Source organism: Centrocercus urophasianus, unplaced genomic scaffold, assembly GCF_019232065.1.
Source record: "Centrocercus urophasianus isolate 14NV4802_14NV808 unplaced genomic scaffold, USGS_Curo_1.0 seq_42, whole genome shotgun sequence".
Classification (NCBI taxonomy): domain Eukaryota; kingdom Metazoa; phylum Chordata; class Aves; order Galliformes; family Phasianidae; genus Centrocercus; species Centrocercus urophasianus.
The window spans coordinates 103,263-121,458 of record NW_024885000.1 but is presented as its reverse complement, the minus strand read 5'-3'; the positions used below and the strand labels follow the sequence as shown (position 1 = coordinate 121,458).

The 18,196-nt window shown below is 54.3% G+C and overlaps 1 protein-coding gene and 1 long non-coding RNA gene across 2 annotated transcripts; both read right to left on the bottom strand.

The window, feature by feature from the left end:
• Positions 1 to 1,361: 1,361 nt before the first annotated feature.
• Positions 1,362 to 5,521, bottom strand: LOC122168465 (coiled-coil domain-containing protein 81-like). The gene is given in 8 exon segments (XM_042833832.1): positions 1,362 to 2,294; positions 2,599 to 2,710; positions 3,228 to 3,352; positions 3,864 to 3,949; positions 4,144 to 4,400; positions 4,601 to 4,754; positions 5,183 to 5,244; positions 5,401 to 5,521. Coding segments are annotated over 8 exon segments (1,548 nt in total). The 3' UTR covers positions 1,362 to 1,663.
• A 9,766-nt stretch (positions 5,522 to 15,287) lies between these two features.
• On the bottom strand, positions 15,288 to 18,018 carry LOC122168389. Its single transcript, XR_006171241.1, has 3 exons — positions 16,895 to 18,018; positions 15,474 to 15,700; positions 15,288 to 15,305 (listed from the first exon to the last, which is right to left on the bottom strand). It is a non-coding gene; the product is annotated as an uncharacterized LOC122168389 (long non-coding RNA).
• Positions 18,019 to 18,196: the final 178 nt, after the last annotated feature.

Sequence of the window (18,196 nt, the reverse complement as noted above, 5' to 3'; positions counted from 1 at the left end):
CAAATAGTAGGATCCGAGGAAACAGCCAGAAGTTGTACCAGAGGAGGTTTAGGTTGGATATTAGGAGAAACTTTTTCTCTCAGAGGGTGGTCAGGCAGTGGAATGGCTGCCCAGGGAGGTGGTGGAGACGCCGTCCCTGGCAGTGCTCAAGAGGCGCCTGGATGAGGAGCTACGAGATGTTAGTAGCTTGTGGTACTAATAGGAATGGGAGGGTGGTTGGACTAGATGATCGTTTCCAACCTTGTGATTCTGTGATTCTGTGATTCTCTCCACAACTCCTCATTTTCCCCTTCCACCCCTCCTGCCATCACCAGGCCCACTTTCCACCCCACAGAAGCCCCCCTCACACCTTCCCCCCTAGATTCCACTCAACCCCCTTTCCAGCCCACACAAAACCCACCTTACCCACTTCCCCCCCCCCCCCCCAACTCCCCTCATCCCCCCTTGGAATCATGCAGAAGGATCTGAGTGAGACATCCTACAGACGTTCAGAGGCATCCTGGGGGTTCTGGACTCATGAAGAGTTTGGAGATGTCCCAGAGGGGTCTTGGGGTGTCCAGGGAACCCCCAAGTTGGTCCCGTGGCACCCTGGAAGGATCTGGAAGTTCCCACTGTGGGCCCAGGAGCTCTGAGGAGGCCCTGGCCCCGGGCTGATGTGGAGATGTCCCAGTAGGGCCTGGTACGGTCCAGGGAGTCCTCATGTGGGTCTGAGTGGTCCTGGAGTCATCCAGAAGGATCTGCGGATGTCCCAGAGGGGTCTTGGGGTGTCCACGGGGTGCTCATGTGAGTCTGGGGGTCTGGCCACCCCTCTCACCATACGCTGTAACATGATCGCAGCACTCTCATCAGTGGTTTGGACTCTCACACTTTGTCAACTGTGTCACCGAGGAATCATAAGAATTGGAATCGTTGGGGTTGGTTAATATGGACTATTGTTCGTACTCTAAAGAACCCATCCTTTGTCCAGTGTATTACTTTTAGTTTAGCTCCTTTTAGGATTGGTTTTGATCCATGCTTCTTTTGATGTGGGGTAAAGAAAGTCGTTATCTTGCTAATGAGTAAAAAGGCTCAGCAGTAACTTGAGCCAGACGTAAAAGGAAGGAGGGCATGGGGGGTACAAAGGGACTCTAGGGGTCAGAAAAGGGGGTCAGGAGGGGGGGAAGTAAGGGAAGACAGGGGACTTGGGGGGCAAACTGAGAGGAGTGGGGGATGGTAGGAGACTCTACAGATCAGAATGGGGGAATTGGAGCTTTCTCCCTCCACCAGCATAAAAAGTGCTGGCATAAGAAGACGCAATGACACTGTCACAGGCATTCTGGAGATGTTTAAAGGATGAGGCTTTATTGATGGTTTTGCCCCTCTACATTTCACTCTAGATCTCCTTGTTTGGCCTGAAGGAGGGAAGGCTGCGCGGTGACTTCATTGCAGCCTTCCAGTCCATGAAGGGAGCCTCCAAACAGGAGGGGAGACAACTCTTTGATGGTGTAGCTAAGGTCAGGCCAAGGGGAAGTGGTGTTGAGTTGAAGATGGGATGTCAGGTTGGATTGTTCTTTACAGAGAGAGTGGTGAGATGGTGGAACCGGATGCCCAGAGAGGCTGTGGATGCCCCGTCCCTGGAGGTGTTCAAGGCCAGGTTGGATGGGGCCCTGGGCAGCCTGGTTTACTACGAGCGGTGGTGCCGATGGGATTCATGCCTCTGTCTTGCAGCCTCCAGTCTGTCTGTCGTGTGCACCCCAGGCCTGAACCAGTGTGGGTAGGGTGTGTCCTTCCTGCGGGGTGGGGCTTGGGTGCTCGGAGGCTGACACTCAGGAGACCCTGTTTCTTCTTTGATGGGTGGCAGCGATCCAGGTCGCTTGACGGCAGACTCCTCAGGCAGGCTGGACTCACCACGCAGTGGTGATGGTGTCATCTGCTTCAGTGCTTTCGGCACTCGCATGATCTTCCTTGCCCTCTTCCTGAAGAGTTTCATGGAGTCGCATGCCAGAGGGAGCCTGGATGGTCTGCCTTGAGGCTCCGCAGACTCAGCCCTTGAGGAAGCTTGGGAACCTCTTCTGGAAGGCGGTCTTGGCCTCAAGGACATGTGGTGGGGTGTGGCCTTGGCTGCCTGCAGTAATCGCGCCGCACCCTCATGCTGGTCTTTTTCAGCCCCCTGTTGCTCATCAAGGAACCTGACATGTTTGGTTCCTGGTGCTCGGTGCAGGTCTTGTTGGCTTGATGTCCCTGCCTCTCCCTGCAGCTGGCAGGTCACCTGCTGCTCTTGGGCTTCAGGCACTGTCTGGATCGCTGGCAGCAGACTGGAAGGACAGAGCGGGAGGGGTCCGCGTGAGTGGCTGATGGCTTCGGGGCTGCATGCTGCAAGCCTGAGCCAGGAGCCTTGGCTGCAACGCAGCCCTCCCCACAGACTGCTCACCGGCTGCCCTGTGGCTCCTGAGATGTGCAGAGGGGCAGCCCTGTGAGCTGGGGCGTCCCCATCCCAGCACGGCGGGTGCTGCGTTCAGCACTGTTGGGCGGCCACAAACAGGGACCCTTTGGGGCTAGGGAATGGGCTCTCGTTGGGTCACCCCCGTGCACATGGCAGCCCGGAGCCCTCAGCCTCACCTGAACCTGGAGCTCTCCTTCCGCAGTAAGCTCCTGATCCGTCTGAATTCTCCTCCATCAACGCTGTCTGAGCTCAACCGTTTGATGACGGTTGGACGGCCAGCAAATCTCACTGCAGTGGGGAAGGCAGAGGAGATTCACCGTCAACCCTTTGGCGCACTCACCAGGGGTGCTCAGGCCTGCTCCCCGAACAGCCGAGAGGGCCGCTCTGCTCCCCCTGCTGCTGACATCTGCACCGCCCTCGGACCCTCCCTGACAGCACCCCTGGCCCCACTCCTCCTCTCTGCAATTCAGCTCTGTTTGGGGACTGCATTAGTGGCATTGGCTTTGGGAAAGAGGAGCTGGGTGGTGATGATGAGGTGGCAGGGTGACTTTTGGGGACTGTATCCTTCCATTGGGGGAGGGCAGGGCCTAAGATCCGCACATCCTCCCGACAAAGCCAGGGATGAGGGCACGTCGCACCCAGCACCTTAGTGAGGGAGAGGCCAGCAATTCGTCATGGGAAGAGGCCGTGCTGAGCTGGTGTGAAGCTCTGACACAAGTCAGAGACCGTGGCTGATGGTCAGCAGGGGATTTCCCATCTCAAGTATGTTGCCCGTGCCACGGGAAGGAACTGGCAGCTGCTTTACCTTTCTTGCCCTGGTCCAGAGGTGGCAAAGTGCCTTCTTTCTTTGGTGTCTCCTGACTAGAGAGGCTTCCTGAGGACTTGTGGTATATTGCGGGTGGTGGTTTGTGTACAAACTCCATTTGAAACCTGCACAACAGGAGAAGACAGCGAGCGGTGTGACACAGCGCTCCAGCAATCCTTGTTGCTCTCTCTGACTGTCTGCTCACAGGCACATTTTCATGCTGCATTAAGCACACTACTTTCTAAAGCCTTTTGCAGGGTCAGTCAGGATAGGTGAAGGGGAAACAGTTTCAAACGGCAGGAGGGAAGCTTTAGATTGGATATAAGGCAGAGGTTTTTGACAGAAGGGTGGCGAGGCAGCGGAGCATCTTGCCCAGAGAGGTGGTGGGTGCCCGGACGGGCTTTCAAGGTGGGGCTGGACCAGGCTCAGAGCAACCTCCTCTGGGGGTAGGTGTCCCTGTCCCCTGCGGGGGAGTGGGACGAGGTGCCCTTTCGGGGTTCCTTCCAGCTCAAATCATTCTGTGATTCCATGACACACGCTCACGGGCAGGACAGTCACGGGCACAAGGAACAAGCGCTACAGAACGAGAGCTGAGCAGCTGCATCAAGCAGCAGCTACAGCCGCCAACATACTCACATGGGAAAGACGACAATGCAGCCAGAGAGCGCCAGGGAGGCCACCGGTGCCACCCGGGACACCACCACGTCCAGCAGCCAGGGGGCCTGCAGGGGAGAAACGGGGAGGATGTGGGACATCGTCACGGCTGAGGCACAGGGGACACAAGGAGCCCAAGGCAGGGAGAGCTGGCAGCAGCACAGCACTTGCACGGCCCGAGCAGCTGGCAGCTCCTGGTGGGCCACAGCGGGCACAGCAAGGGTCACGGCAGTGCCGGGGCCACGGAGAAACTGTAGCTCACCTTGAAAGCAGCTCTTCTGAATTTCTCTTTCCCTGACAGCTTCTCCAGGAAGTCAAAGAAGTATTTCATTTGAAAGGTCAGTCCGTCAATGAGGAGCACGCCGACGTCCTTTAGGACAATGGCAACGTTCTCCCCATTCTGCAGGCAGCCAGAGACCAGGGACATGGTGCTTTGGATGCCCGTCCTGAGTGTCTCCCTGCTCAGAGAGGCAGCTGCGGCCGCCTTGCTGTATTTCATGGGCTCCACCTTCCTAAGGACTGAAAAATGCAAGGGACAGAATTGATGATAAGGTTGGTTTTCCACAGGTGCTTCCCTAGAAGTGCTTCTGGTGGACATCAGCCAGAACGGCCCCATGTTTGGACGGGCTCCTCAGAGGGGGAGGTTTGCTTTTGGGAATGGAGGCAGTGGCCATTTGCCCTGTCCACGAAGCCAGCAAAAGTTTAATCCCCCCTCCTACCTGGCAGGGACTCCTTGTGGGGCTTGAGGTGGTGCGTGGCAATGAGGTTTGATGCCAGGTTAAACACGGGCCACTGCAGAGTCACGGTCCCATCCTCAGTCCGGACCTCTTTGGGGACGGTGTCAAAGGTGCCGAAGGTGGGAATCCAGACCCCCTGCAAGTGGAAGAGAAAGGAAGGGCGGAAGGGTTATGGGACAGCCGGAGGAAGAGCCGGAGAGGGTTCGATGTAGGGACAGAGCTCGGGAGCCCTCTCCCACCCGCTGTTCAGAGGCATGAGCCAGGGCATTGGGCATGGCTTTGGGAAGGGGCTGCACGGTCCTTTCCTTCCCCTCACCCTCCCAGATGCAGCCCAGCAGGCTGCAGGGCAGAAGCAGCCCCATGGGATCCAGAGGCTTCCAGAGAGCGGGATCAGCCCTGAGATCCAACAGGGCCCAGCACAAGTGACCGTGCATTTGCAGGAAGCCCGTGGGATGCCCAGGAGAGAAACGTGGGGGGAGTCTCCTGCTTTCTGCAGAGGGGAAGACTCAGAGGAAGTCCAGGCTGAGCCGCACAGGGAGAGGAGGAACCCGACGGCCAACATACCTTCTGCACCAGGAGCTGCTCCCGTACGTAGGCGGCCACCGCTTCCCAGACGGCAACTCGCTCTGGAGGGCAAAGGAAAAGCAGGTCACACTCTGCATCTGCCGCTTCCCGGCACCGCCACCGCTGCCAGGCGGGAGCGAGGCGGCAGATGGAAAGGGTCGCCTCCGTGCCAGGGGTGGCTGCAGCACCGCTCCTGTGCCGGCCGTGGCCCCGCGTACCTTTGGTGTTGCTGCATGTCGGACTGCAGGCGCGCCCCGCTACGGGGCCGACCTCGTTCCTCCCGTTCCGCCTGGTGCCGGCGGGTCACTCCTTGTTGGCGCCAGCCATGCCGGAGCTCATCCTTCAGATGCGTCTGCTCTCTGCCAGATGCTCCTTCAGGATGCGGGACCCACCGCCGCGCTCCGCCTTTTATACCCCTCCGGGTGCCCGTGTCACAAACTTCGCCACGGCGACGCGATGACAGCGTGGCCGCTGCTGGCCGCTGCCCATTGTGATGCTGGCACCGGCAGCTGCTGCCCGGCCTGGCTGGGAGGGCTGACCCCTCTCTTCTTTCTCTCTTCTCTCCTTTGCTCTCAGTGTGCTAGGACTTGCTCTCCTTCAGCGGCCGTTGCCTGCGTTGATCTTCAAGCAGGCGATATGGAAACGAGCACTGTTCCAAAGTGCTCTGCCCGGAACGCTGATGACCTGTTGTCAGGAAGTTGCTCAGTTTTGCATGTTGTAGAAACATAATTGCTGAATTATGGGACTAAGTCTTTCCTGCAAACCTGCAATAGCTGTTAAATGTTCCAAGCAATGTGGGAATAGTGCTAGGGATTGGAATCATAGAATCATAGAATCGCAAGGTTGGAAACGACCTGCAAGATCATCTAGTCCAACCACCGTCCCATTCCCAGTACCACAAACATAGCAAACATCTTGTAGGGTTGTTCTGTTAGGATAAGCAACTGCCAGCAAAAGAAAACAGATTGAACAAGCATCAAAGAAGCCAGGGCCTCTACACAAGGCCGGACTGTGTGACTCCGTGAGAAGGTTGGGGTGTGACAGGCAGGCATCGAGATGCTCCCCTCTGTCCTCCTTCCGAGCTTATCTCTATGCAAGGGAGGCCAGGCAGATATCCAGAAACAAGGACCAAGTGTGGAGTGAGGGTCAGAAGTTCATTAATTAATTGGAAGTTTACGCTTAGCCAGCAGAGATCTCTGTTTGTCCCGTGTTTGACCTCACGGTCTATTGCTGATGGGAAGAGAGCAGACGTTTAGGGGGCCTGGAAAATCCTGTGGTGATCACCATCAGAGAAGAGATTTTGAAAAAAGAGAGTTATCATAACCTAGTATGGATCATTCAGTGCAGAGACTGAGGGACATCATGGCTGATCTGTACAGGGACAGTGTGGGGGGTACCTGGCAGTGTGCCAGCTGCCATCACCCACAACAGCCAGACTTCTGAGGTCACCTGCCCAAACATTCTTTTTGCTCAGCACTTTATTTCTGCAAGAGAGATTTGATCACGGCACGTGCATCAGTCTTCAAACACCCCATCCTAGGAGCAAGGAGCAAGGAGTGGCACTAATACTTACGGTGAGGCACGGGAACAGGTAGCCCAGAGCATCTGCACACGTCCCATCCCTGGGAATGCTCAAGACAAGCTCAGATGGGGCACTGAGCATCCTGATGTACTGAGTGGGGTTGGAACTGGATGGATTTCAAGTCCCATAGCTGGCATAGTTCATGTTTTTTATGTTTACAATACATATTTATGTCTACAGACACATTTTTACAATTATTTTTCCGTGCAAGGTGCCACGTGGAACATTCCCAGAAATCAAGCACACCTGCTCAAGCAGGTTTCTCTATTTCATATACATGCAGCACTACATACACACTCAGCCAGTGAATACAGAAGAGACATCTCCTACCTACAGACTCACAGGGAGCAAGCACAATACTCTGTCCCCTTTTACTTGCTTTCCCAGCCATTTCTGCTGGCGTGGGTTGCGTGCTAATCTCACATGACCCTCAGTGGTCATTTGGGGTGTGATCCCCTCTCTCATTTTAGCCTTCTTTGGTCAAGAGTCATGTAAGGACACTGTTGTTCCCATTGTGCACTATTTTTTCCCAGTTCTGAGAGCCAAAGGGGGCATATTCTGGGCTAGTCACAGTCCTGCTGACATGCCGTGTTCCTCTTCAGGGAACATTAATTATCCAAATACCCAGCAACAGGGGAGAAGGCACTCTTCTGTTTCCAGCAGTGCAGCAAGCAACACAGTCAGAACTGCTCTTTTTCCCTTTTGCTTGATTTATCATTTGTTGACTCCTTTGCATATCGTATTGTCTTACATTATCACAGAATCACAGAATTGTAGGGGTTGGAAGGGACCTCCAGAGATCATCGAGTCCAACCCCTGCCAAAGCAGTTCCCTACACCAGTTCGCATAGGTCAGCATCCAGGCAGGTCTTGAACATCTCCAGAGCAGGAGACTCCACCACCTCCCTGGGCAGCCTGTTCCAGTGCTCCGTCACCTCACTGTACAGAAGTTCCTTCGCACATTGGTGCAGAACTTCCTATGCTGCAGTTTCCGGCTGTTTCCCCTTGTCCTGTCTCCACTCACCACTGAAAAGAGTCTGGCCTCGCCATTCTGCCCCCCAAACCTCAGATATTTATAGACCTGGATCAGATCCCCTCTCAGTCTTCTTTTCTCAAGGCTGAACAGACCCAGTTCACTCAGCCTTTCCTCATAGCAGAGATGCTCCAGACCCCTCACCATCTTCGTGGCCCTCTGCTGGACTCTTTCCAAGAGATCCCTGTCTGTTTTGTACTGGGGAGCCCAGAACTGGACGCAGTGCTCCAGATGAGGCCTCACCAGGGCAGAGTAGAGGGGGAGGATCACCTCCCTCGGCCTGCTGGCCACGCTCTTTTTAATGCACCCCAGGATGCCATTGGCCCTCTTGGCCACAAGGGCACACTGCTGGCTCATGGCCGACCTGTCGTCCACCAGGACACCCAGGTCCCTCTCCACAGAGCTCCCCTCCAGCAGCTCATCCCCCAACCTGCATAAGGATGTCATGGGAGACAGTATCAAATGCCTTTCTAAAATCAAGGTAGACTACATCTACCGCTCTTCCCCCATCCACCCAGCATGTGGGCCACCAGGTTGGTCAAGCATGACCTCGCCTTGGTGAACCCGTGCTGACTACTCCTGATAACCTTTTCTCCCAGTTGTCTGGAGATGGCGTCCAGCACAAGTTGTTACATCACCTTTCCAGGGACAGAGGTCAGCTACTCAGGTCTTTCTTCTTGCCCTTTTTGAAGACCGGAGTGACATTGGCTCTCCTCCAGTCTTCAGGGACCTCCCCCATTATCCAAGACCTCTCAAAGATGATGGAGAGAGGTTCAGCAATGACCTCCGCCTGCTCCCTCAGCACACGTGGATGCCCCCCATCAGGTCCTATGGACTTGTGGATCTTAGTGCTGCCTGGGCGCTCACGCACCACCTCTTCCCTGACTAAAGGGAAGTCTCCCATTCCCCAGACCCTCTCACTAATCTCCAGGTTGTGGGAAACCTAAGGGAGAGCCTTTTCACTGAAGACGGAAGTAAAGAAGGCATTCAGTATCTCTGTCTTCTCAGCATCCCCCGTTACCAGAACACCCCCTTCACTTAGTAAGGGGCCCACATTCTCTCTAGTTTTCCTTTTGCTGTTAACATACTTGAAGAAGCCTTTTTTATTATCCTTTATCCCCTTCGCCAGATTTAATTCCAGGCAGGCTTTAGCCTTCCTCGTTGCATCCCTGCAGGCCCTGACAACATTCCTATATTCTTCCCAAGTAGTCAGACCCTTTTTCCACATTTCGTGGACCTTCTTCTTTCCTTTGAGTTTGTGCACGAGCTCCTTGCTCATCCACACAGGTCTCCTGCCACCCTTTCCCGATTTCTTCCTCACAGGGACGCACCGATCCTGAGCTTGGAAGAAGAGCAGTTTAAATGCTGACCAGCTCTCACAGGCCCCCTTACCTTCTAACACCCTAGCCCATGGGATAGCTCCCATAGTCCAAGTAGGTCCCGGAAGAGATCAAAGTTGGCTCTCCTAAAGTCCAGGGTAGCAATCCTACTTTTTGCTTTGCTTCTTCCACTCAGGATCTTGAACTCCACCATCTCATGATCACTACAACCCAAGCTGCCCCCAGCCTTTACTTCCTTAACAAGTCCTTCCTTGTTGCTGAGAATAAGGTCCAGTAACACCCCTCCCTGCATCGGTTTCTCCACCACCTGCATCAGAAAGTTGTCTTCAACGCACTGCAGGAACCGTCTGGACCGTGCGTGCCTGGCCATGTTGGTCGTCCAGCAAACATCTGGATAATTGAAGTCCCCCATAAGCACCAGCACCTGGGAATGTGACACTACATCCAGTTTCTTACGGAAGGCCTCATCAACCTCCTCCTCCTGATCAGGGGGTCTGTAGTACACACCCACAACAGTGTCACCCTTACCAGCCTGCCCCTTGATTCTCACCCACAAGCTCTCCACTGCAACATCACTCTCCCCCAAGTGGAGTTCAATACATTCTATTACCAACTGTAGTAAATTAGTTATCCCTCCTTATCTTGGTTGCATCCTTTGTACTTCTTCCCCCCCTGGAAGAGGGAGAAAATGGGGGGAGTGAGCCCTGTTGCTTGTGATAGAACCAACTAAAGCACGACACCTAACAACAACGTGTTCTTTCCCATACCTGGAGTGAGTGCCTCAGAGCAGAGATCCAGCCAGCTTCCTGCTGCCTGAACAAAAAAAAGACAGTTCCCAAGGAAATTGCTGCTTGTCCCAGAACTGGTGCCAGTGGTTCCCAGCAGTGGGGCTCGGCTGTCCCTGCAGAGGCGAATGCACACAGAGCTACCCTGCTGCAGGGAGCTTCCACAGGGTTGGGATCCAAAAACTGCCCCTTAAGCAGTGGTATGAGCACCTCCTACATGCCTCCCACGTCATAGAATCATAGAATCATAGAATCACAGAATCACCATGGTTGGAATAGACCTAAAAGCTCATCCAGTCCAACCATTCACCTATTACCAATAGCTCCCACTAAACCATGTGCCTCAACACAACATCCAGTCTTTCCTTGAACACCCGCAGGATCGCTGACTCCACCACCTCCCTGGGCAGTCCGTTCCAGTGCCTGACCACCCTTTCTGAACAGTAATACTTCCTAATGTCCTAACATCACAGTGCCAGCAACAGAGTAGCCTGCCCCCAGCAGATGCCCGCAAAAATGACTTTCCCTTTCTCATCTGAGCCTCCCTGCAGGCTCCCACGCCCTTCTCCAGGGCCACCCCTGTTCCCAGAGAGCCTTGCCCAGGGCAGTGTGTTGGTGCTGACCTGGCTGGCTGCTCCTGGTTTTCTCCCTGTGCTCCTTGCAGGGCCACGAGTTGCCAGAGCTGCTCAGCAGAGCTGGGGGCTGCACTGCCCTGGATCCCAGGATGACCTTCCCTGGCTGTGCTGCTCCAGGGAGAAGCAGACTCAGCCGGCTGGGGATCTCTGCTGCTGAGTCCCTCTCCATCTGCCCTGATAAATCAGCAGCCAAGGATGGTGCTGGGCAGGACCAAGGGGTGCCTCTAAAGGCTTGATAGGCAACTGAGCAATGCAGTAAGTCATAGAATGACAGAATGATAGAATGGTTTACCTTACAGGTCATCTAGTCCAACCTCCCTGCAGCGAACTGGGACCCCTACACTCGATCAGATGCTCAGAGCCTGCTCCAGCCTCTCCCTGAATGCCTCCAAGGATGGAGCTTCCACCACCTCCCTGGGCAACATGTACCACTGCCTCACCACCCTTATCATGAAAGACTTTTTCCTTTAATGCAATCTAAATCTCCCCTCTCTTACTCGGATACCATTTCCCCTTTCATTACAACAGTTCCACCAGGGAGGCCAGCTCTGGCACAGCGGGGCACCCTGCCACGGCTTTGGGCAGAGTGGTGGAGATGCAGCCCTGGGCGAGGCTGAGGAGGAAGAAGTGCATGGGGTGTGCAGGCTGTGGTCGCAGGCTGCGGCTGTGCTGATGAGGCCGTTGCCCAGGAGGGCGGCCAGGCAGATGCCCGGCAAGAGCCAGAACTGCAGGGACCGCGTTCCCAGCTGGCTCCCATCCTAACGGCGACAGCGGAAGACGGCTCGGTGCCGACGGGGGACGGACGGGCCCCCGCGCCGCCTTCCCCTGAGCGCCCGGTGTCCCCAAGGCACGGCGCAGGCGGCGGCGGGGACGCGGGGCAGCGGAGCACCACTTTCCCCTCACGGAGTACCACGGCTCGCCCGCCGCCTGGCCGGCACCATCGGGGCGGCTCCGCGGCCGCGGCCGCCATTGGCTGAGAGCCCGCGCTCGGCCCCGCCTCTGCCGCGCCGCCATTGGTCGGCCCGCGGAACGGGGTGGGCGCCATGCGCGGGGTCCTTTCGGTCCGTGTCGCACCGTCGTTGCGTCATCACCGCGCGTCCCGGATGGCCCCAGCCCGGCTGCCCGCTGCGATGCCTGTCGCCGCGCGCCCACTCCACCTCCATGGCCCCGGGGCGGGCGGGCCCCGGCTGGGGCTACGGGAGGAGGAGGGTGGGGACGTGGGGACGGGAACACTCAGAATCACAGAATCACAGAATCACAGAATCACCCGGGTTGGAAGGGACCTCAAGGATCATGTAGTTCCAACCCCCCTGCCTAGCAGGGCCACCAAACACACACATTCAGATCAGGTTGTCCGGGACCCCGTCCAACCTGGCCTTGAACACGTCCAAGGACGGGGCATCCACAACCTCCCTGGGCAGCCCGTTCCAGGGCCTAACTACTCTCCTTGTAAAGAACTTCCCCCTAACATCCAACCTAAATCTTCCCTCCTTCAACTTGGATCCATTTCCCCTTGTCCTGCTATTGTCAGCCCTTTTGAAGAGTTGACTCCCCTCCTGGGTGTAGGTTCCCTTCAGGTATTGATAGGCTGCACTGAGGTCACCCCGCAGCCTTCTCTTCTCCAGGCTGAACAAGCCCAACTCCCTCAGCCTGTCCTCATAGGGGAGGTGCTCCAGCCCCCTGATCATCTTAGTCGCCCTCCTCTGGACCCTTTCCAAAATCTCAGTGTCTTTCTTGTACTGAGGGCTCCACACCTGGACACAGTACTCCAGATGGGGCCTCACAAGAGCCGAGTAGAGAGGGACAATCACCTCCCTCTCCCTGCTGACCACCCCTCTCCTGATGGAGCCCAGGATCCCATTTGCCTTTTGAGCTGCCAGAGCGCACTGCTGGCTCATGTTAAGTCTCTCATCCATCAGGACCCCGAGGTTCTTCTCTGCTGAGCTGCTCTCAAGGACCACTCCTCCCAGCCTGTACGGGTGCTTGGGGTTCTTCCGGCCCAAATGCAAAACCTTGCACTTTGCCGTGTTGAACCTCATTAGGTTCACTCGAGCCCAGCCCTCCAGCCTGTCGAGGTCCCTCTGAATGGCATCCCTTCCTTCCACCGTATCAACCGCACCACTCAGCTTGGTGTCGTCAGCAATCAGCTTGGTGTCGTCAGCAAACACTCTGTGCGGGCCTTCCAGGAGAGCGGCGAACACAGGCCGCATCCGTGCCGCCAGGAATGACTTCAGGTTCAGCTGCTGATGATTTGAGCAAAGCAAGAACCAAGGACGCCCAGGTCCCTTTCCGCAGAGCTCTCCAGCAGCTCATCCCCCAGCCTGTACCGGTGCATGCAATTATTCCTCCCTAATAGTCACGGTCAGCTGCCGCTTCTCACAGCCTGGCAGTGCCCCACATTCCCTATCATGCACAGCCTCTGGGAAAACCAAACAGTACAGTGGACTGTGAACAGCTACACCGAGAGCAATGGGTGCTGAGACATTCAAATGTTGGGACCCACGTGTAGGAAAAGCCGCCTGGGCAGTCAATGCTCGGTGATCTGCCCACTGTGCTGGTCCTGCCCAATCAAACCTCCTCACACTGCAGAAGGGAAATGAAAAAATGGCACCCGCTGACATTCACTGACCCTTGTTGAATGTTTCTCGAGACACAGTAGTGGATGTGAGCACAGCGGGGCTGTGAGCGTTGCGTTTCATCTTTGGTGACAGTGACAGCAGGTTACCCCCCGGTGCAGATTGTTACGAGCTGGTGAAAATGCAAAGCTGAAATGCAAAGCTGACTGTGTTGAGAAACAGGTTTGGTAGCTGAGAATTTGCTTTATCAAACATTGTTATTGGGCTCTTTGTATCTGTTGTAGTTTCCACGGGAATAAGTAGGAGGCCTTACTTCCTCCGAAGAGGAACCTTCCTATACAGAAAAAGTCCTGTGAACATCTGTGAGTCTCTTCATCACTTCCTTTTCCAACTTGTTTTCCTATGATTATTGTTCTAGAAAACTTCCTGCCAGTTGACACCCTGAAGGCCATGACCTGTACCAGCAGGAAAGACAGGAGAGGGTCGTGCATCTCACTGGGTGCCTGCTGTGTGCCATGCTCTGGAAAATTTCCCAGTTTGTGCTCTGGACCTATCGATTCTGTTTGTTAGCATCCCAATGCCAGAAGATACAGAACCTTAGAATCAGAATCATGGCATCAAAGAATGGCCAGGTTTGGAAGGCACCTCAAAGATCACAAATCTCCAACACCCTGCCTCATGCAGGGCCACCAACCTCTTTTCATACCAGCCCAGGCTGCCCAGGGCCCCATCCAGCCTGGCTTTGAACACCTCAAGGTATGGACGGGGCATCCACAGCCTCTCTAGGCAGCTGTTCCAGCACCTCATCACCCTCTCACTGATAAATTTCTGTCTGATATCTAAACTAAATTCCACTCTTTTTGTTTAAAACTGTTCCCCTTTGCTCTGTTGCTCTCTTCCTATGTTAAAAGCTGACTTCCCTCCTGCTTATAAGTTCCTTAATTACTGGAAGGCCACATCAGGTTTCCCCAGAGTATTCTCCAGACTGAACAAGCCCAGCTCTCACTGCTGGCTCAGGTGAAGTTTTTCATCTGCCAGGATGCTGAAGTCCTTCTCAGCAGGGATGCCCTCAATGAGTTCTTCTCCCAGCCTGCACAGATATCTGGGGTTGCCCTGACCCAGGTGCAACACCCTACACTTGACCTTGCTGAATCTCATTAGGTTCACGTGCTCCCTTCCCTGATGAAGATTTTGAAACAGCTTTGTGAAGAAATAAAAGAACCTTGAGAGCAACAAGAGTTCTTTCAGTCTGGACATTAGGAAAAACGCCTCCAAAAAAGTGGTTGGGCCCTGGACAGACTGCCCAGGGAGGGACTGCAGTCAGATTCCCTGGAGGCATTCAGGAAATGTTTAGGTGTGTGTATGGGAACTGCTAAGTCACGGCCTGAACCTCTGATTGATCACCTGAGGCGGGCCATGAGTCAGCCAGAGGAGCACAGTGAAGGCAATTCAGCTGTGCTGCCTGGCTCCACCCCTCCTAGACCTATTTCAGAGCTGGCTGCCAGTGGGGAAGGAGCTCTTCTGGAGATTGGTCTTGGTGGAGTTTTGTGAGTGAGCTTTGGATAGGGGTAAGCCTTCTATTTGTTCTCTTTGTTATCATAGTCTGCTTTGTCAAACTCTCTCGTTTATTTCATAATTATAGTATTTTAATATTCTTCTATTTCCACTAGGGATCTAAAGGACAGTGAGTTGGAAGGAAAAAGTCTCCTCTATGGCCTCACACTTAGCTACACCTTTCACATGCTGCAAAATTGTGGGCTTTGCTCTGCACTGTGTGTCATTGGAAGAGAGCACCGCATTGGAAAATAAGGATCTCAGAGGAATATGACCTGACCCTGTCTGTCAGAGCCAAGGAGTCTTGGGAGAATCCTTATCATCCCTCTTCAAGGAGATGGCACCAGAACGCTCGCATAATGAGAGCGAGAGGATATGCTAGTCTATGTACACCTGATGGCGAGATACATACACAAATACTAGATGTCAGCACGTCCAGTTTATTATGAGTGCTGGACTGGGGGAAAAGGGGAAGGGAAAATGGCTGCAGGCGCTGGTGGTGGTGAGCTGCAGACAGGAAATCTGAGTTTGGCAGGGCGCTGCCAAACACATCTGGGGCATCTCTGTGCAGTTTTACCTTCCCAGGATGAGCCTAGAGCTTCCCGGTAGTTTTCTGCTCCTGTAATGCAGTGTGAGCATAAGATTTTGCTGCCTTCATCTTCTGGAATATCCTCTGCAGGCACGGACATCTGATACAGGCACCTGCCATTTTCTGTGTTTTTTTTTGTTGTTGTTGTTTTTTAATCAGGACACATTATGTCTGTTGTATTTTCTGCACTTTACTTACCAAAGTCACCAGCACAATAGGGTTTTGCTTTTCCCCGCAGTCAGATTTGCTCTCACATAACAAGCTTCTATATCAGAGTCCATCTGACGTTTGAAATTATTTTGTTGAGGTTAAAGACATTCTAGTCTTTATAGTTCCACTGTCTTGTCTTTATGAAGCATTTCTTGATGTGCATCGAATTTGGCAGCCTGGAGAAGAGACTGGGGCCTTTGGTATCTTGAGGGGGCCTGTAAAAAAGAAGGGGAAAGAGTCTTCAGACTGGACTTAAGGAAGAAGTCTGTTGCAATAAGGGTGGCACTGGAACAGGGACACTGAGGGACCCCGGGGATCTCTGTAGCCCTGAGTGTCAGGGCCTGTGAATGGATGGGATGGAGGGCACCATCCCTGCTTCGTTCCAGGGGGGGACCATTGCCACCCCCAGACCCTCCCTCATGCTTTAGACAGCTGTGCAGAGGAGGAGGGTCTCAAGGTGTCCTAGGGATGGCCCAGGGCCACTGTGCAGATGGGACGGGCTGTGGTTGCTGCCCCCAGCGACCAACGTCCTGCCCTGGGCTGCTGCTAGCCCTCCTCCTGCCCAAAGTCTTGGGGCACAAACCCTGCAGGGACAAGGCTTTTCCTTGCTCTGTGACAGCTTTTCACAGAATCACAGAATTGTAGGGGTTGGAAGGGACCTCCAGAGATCATCGAGTCCAACCCCCTGCCAAAGCAGGTTCCCTACAGCAGGTCGCACAGGTCGGCATCCAGGCAGGTCTTGAACATCTCCAGAGAAGGAGACTCCACCACCTCCCTGGGCAGCCTGTTCCAGTGCTCCGTCACCTCACTGTAAAGAAGTTCTTGCACATGTTTGTGCGGAACTTCCTATGCTGCAGTTTCCAGCCGTTTCCCCTTTTGACATTCTCTGCTGACCAGTGGAGTCCTCTGAAGACCAATGAAGGACCCTGATGATCTCTGACATCTGCCAATGACCAATAAAGCCCTCAGCAAAGCCATGCTCTGTGTGTTTGTGTCCTCATCCCCATGCTCAGCAGGGACCACTCGTGTCTGTCCCTGCCTGGCAGAGGCCACCCCTAAGTGCTGGGAGGGTCCCCAGCTCCATGCCCTGCACCCCACATCCTGCACCCATGGGCCTCTCCATCCCCTCTGCTCCAAAATCATAAAGGACGGAGCTCCCCATGCCACCAAGCAGCCCCAGTATCCTCCCTCTGCTCTCTCCCAATTCCTCCTTCCAGTTCCTCCCAAACCCTTCAGCCTTTGGTCCACCTTCTCCATGGCCACGATGTCCCCAGGTCACTCTCCTTTTACCCCCTCCCTTTCTCAGACAGTTGCCCCTCACTGGGATCTGCTTTAGCTCTCTTCCTTCAGTCCCAGTTCCGCCCCATCATTACCCAGTATGGAGTCCCCAGATCCCCTCCCTCAGGCACCTCAAATCTCCTCTCTGATGACTGATGACACCCTCTGTTGATTAGCGAAGCCCTCTGACCTCAGTGAAGATCTCTGATGATCAATGGAGCCCTCTGACAGCCAACGAAGCTTTCAGGTAACTGCTGACACTCCCTGATGGCAAACTGAGCCCCCGATGATCAGCGGGCTGCTTCTTCACATGCAGGAAAGGGAAGCAAAGGGTGAGAAAGAAGATTTGGACATCATTTGGTAGACAGTGTGGTTTGCTCATCATAGTATAAAGATCTGTTCAGATCAACCAAGCACAGAATTCAGCATGAACTCTCTGCTGCTGAAAAACAGTTTTCTGAAAGCTGGCTTTGCATCCTGACCTGCCAGGGCTATGATTTCCATTCCTGGGGGCTCCTGGGATTGTGCTGCAATTTGCATTTGGCCACAGAGGGTGGATTTCCCAGGCTGACACAGACCTTAGAAACTTGGTCTCTTTCAAGCAGCTGAGTATGTTTCCATTCTTAAAGCTCAGCCCTGAAGTCTTGCTGGTTAATTTCCTCTAAACTATGCAAAGCAAAATGCAGTGCAGGTGAGCAAACGTTCCACAGGGACTTGGGCCACAATTAAGAACTGTGTCCTGTAAAGGAAAAGCACAGATCAGAGGGAGGATCAGCAAGCAGTAGCACGGCCATCACAGCTCTGGGGGAGGTGCTGTATTTCTCCAAGGCTTGGTCATCCTAGCCACTAGAGGATGATGTCAAAACAACCATTTTGTCAGAGGGATGTTTATGGCAAAGGACATACCATAAGTGAGAACAGCTTACTGTATTTAAGCAAGCAAACGCAACTCCTAACTAGTGGGGACAGGTCAGTCAGAAGACTTCACTGCCATACTTGAATCAAGCTTCATCTGCATGCACAGTATCGTAATGGTAGTGACAGTTTTCTTTTTATGAGGTCTGGGTTTGCTCTCAGCATCCAGCAACAGATAAAGGGTACACACAACTGCAGCAGCTGCAACTCAGTGTGCAGGTGGACACACAGAACTGAATCTGGCTGTGCCTTGCTCTTGGCCTGCTTTCAGCCTGTGCTTGTTTTTGGACACAAACTTTTACACTTCTACCAAAGTAGCTCACAGTGCTAGCTGCTAGGATCTCTGAAGCCTCTCAGTGCAGGGCAGTGCAGGTGAGAGCTGTGGGGGGTGCGAGGGGGGAGAGCTGGGGGCCGGGGGGGGAGAGCGAGCGTCCTCCGAGCGGCGTTCTGTTCCGCAGTTCTTGTCCTCAGCCTGATTTCTCTCTCCTTTCCCTGGCCGAATTTCGGCGCCCCGTTAC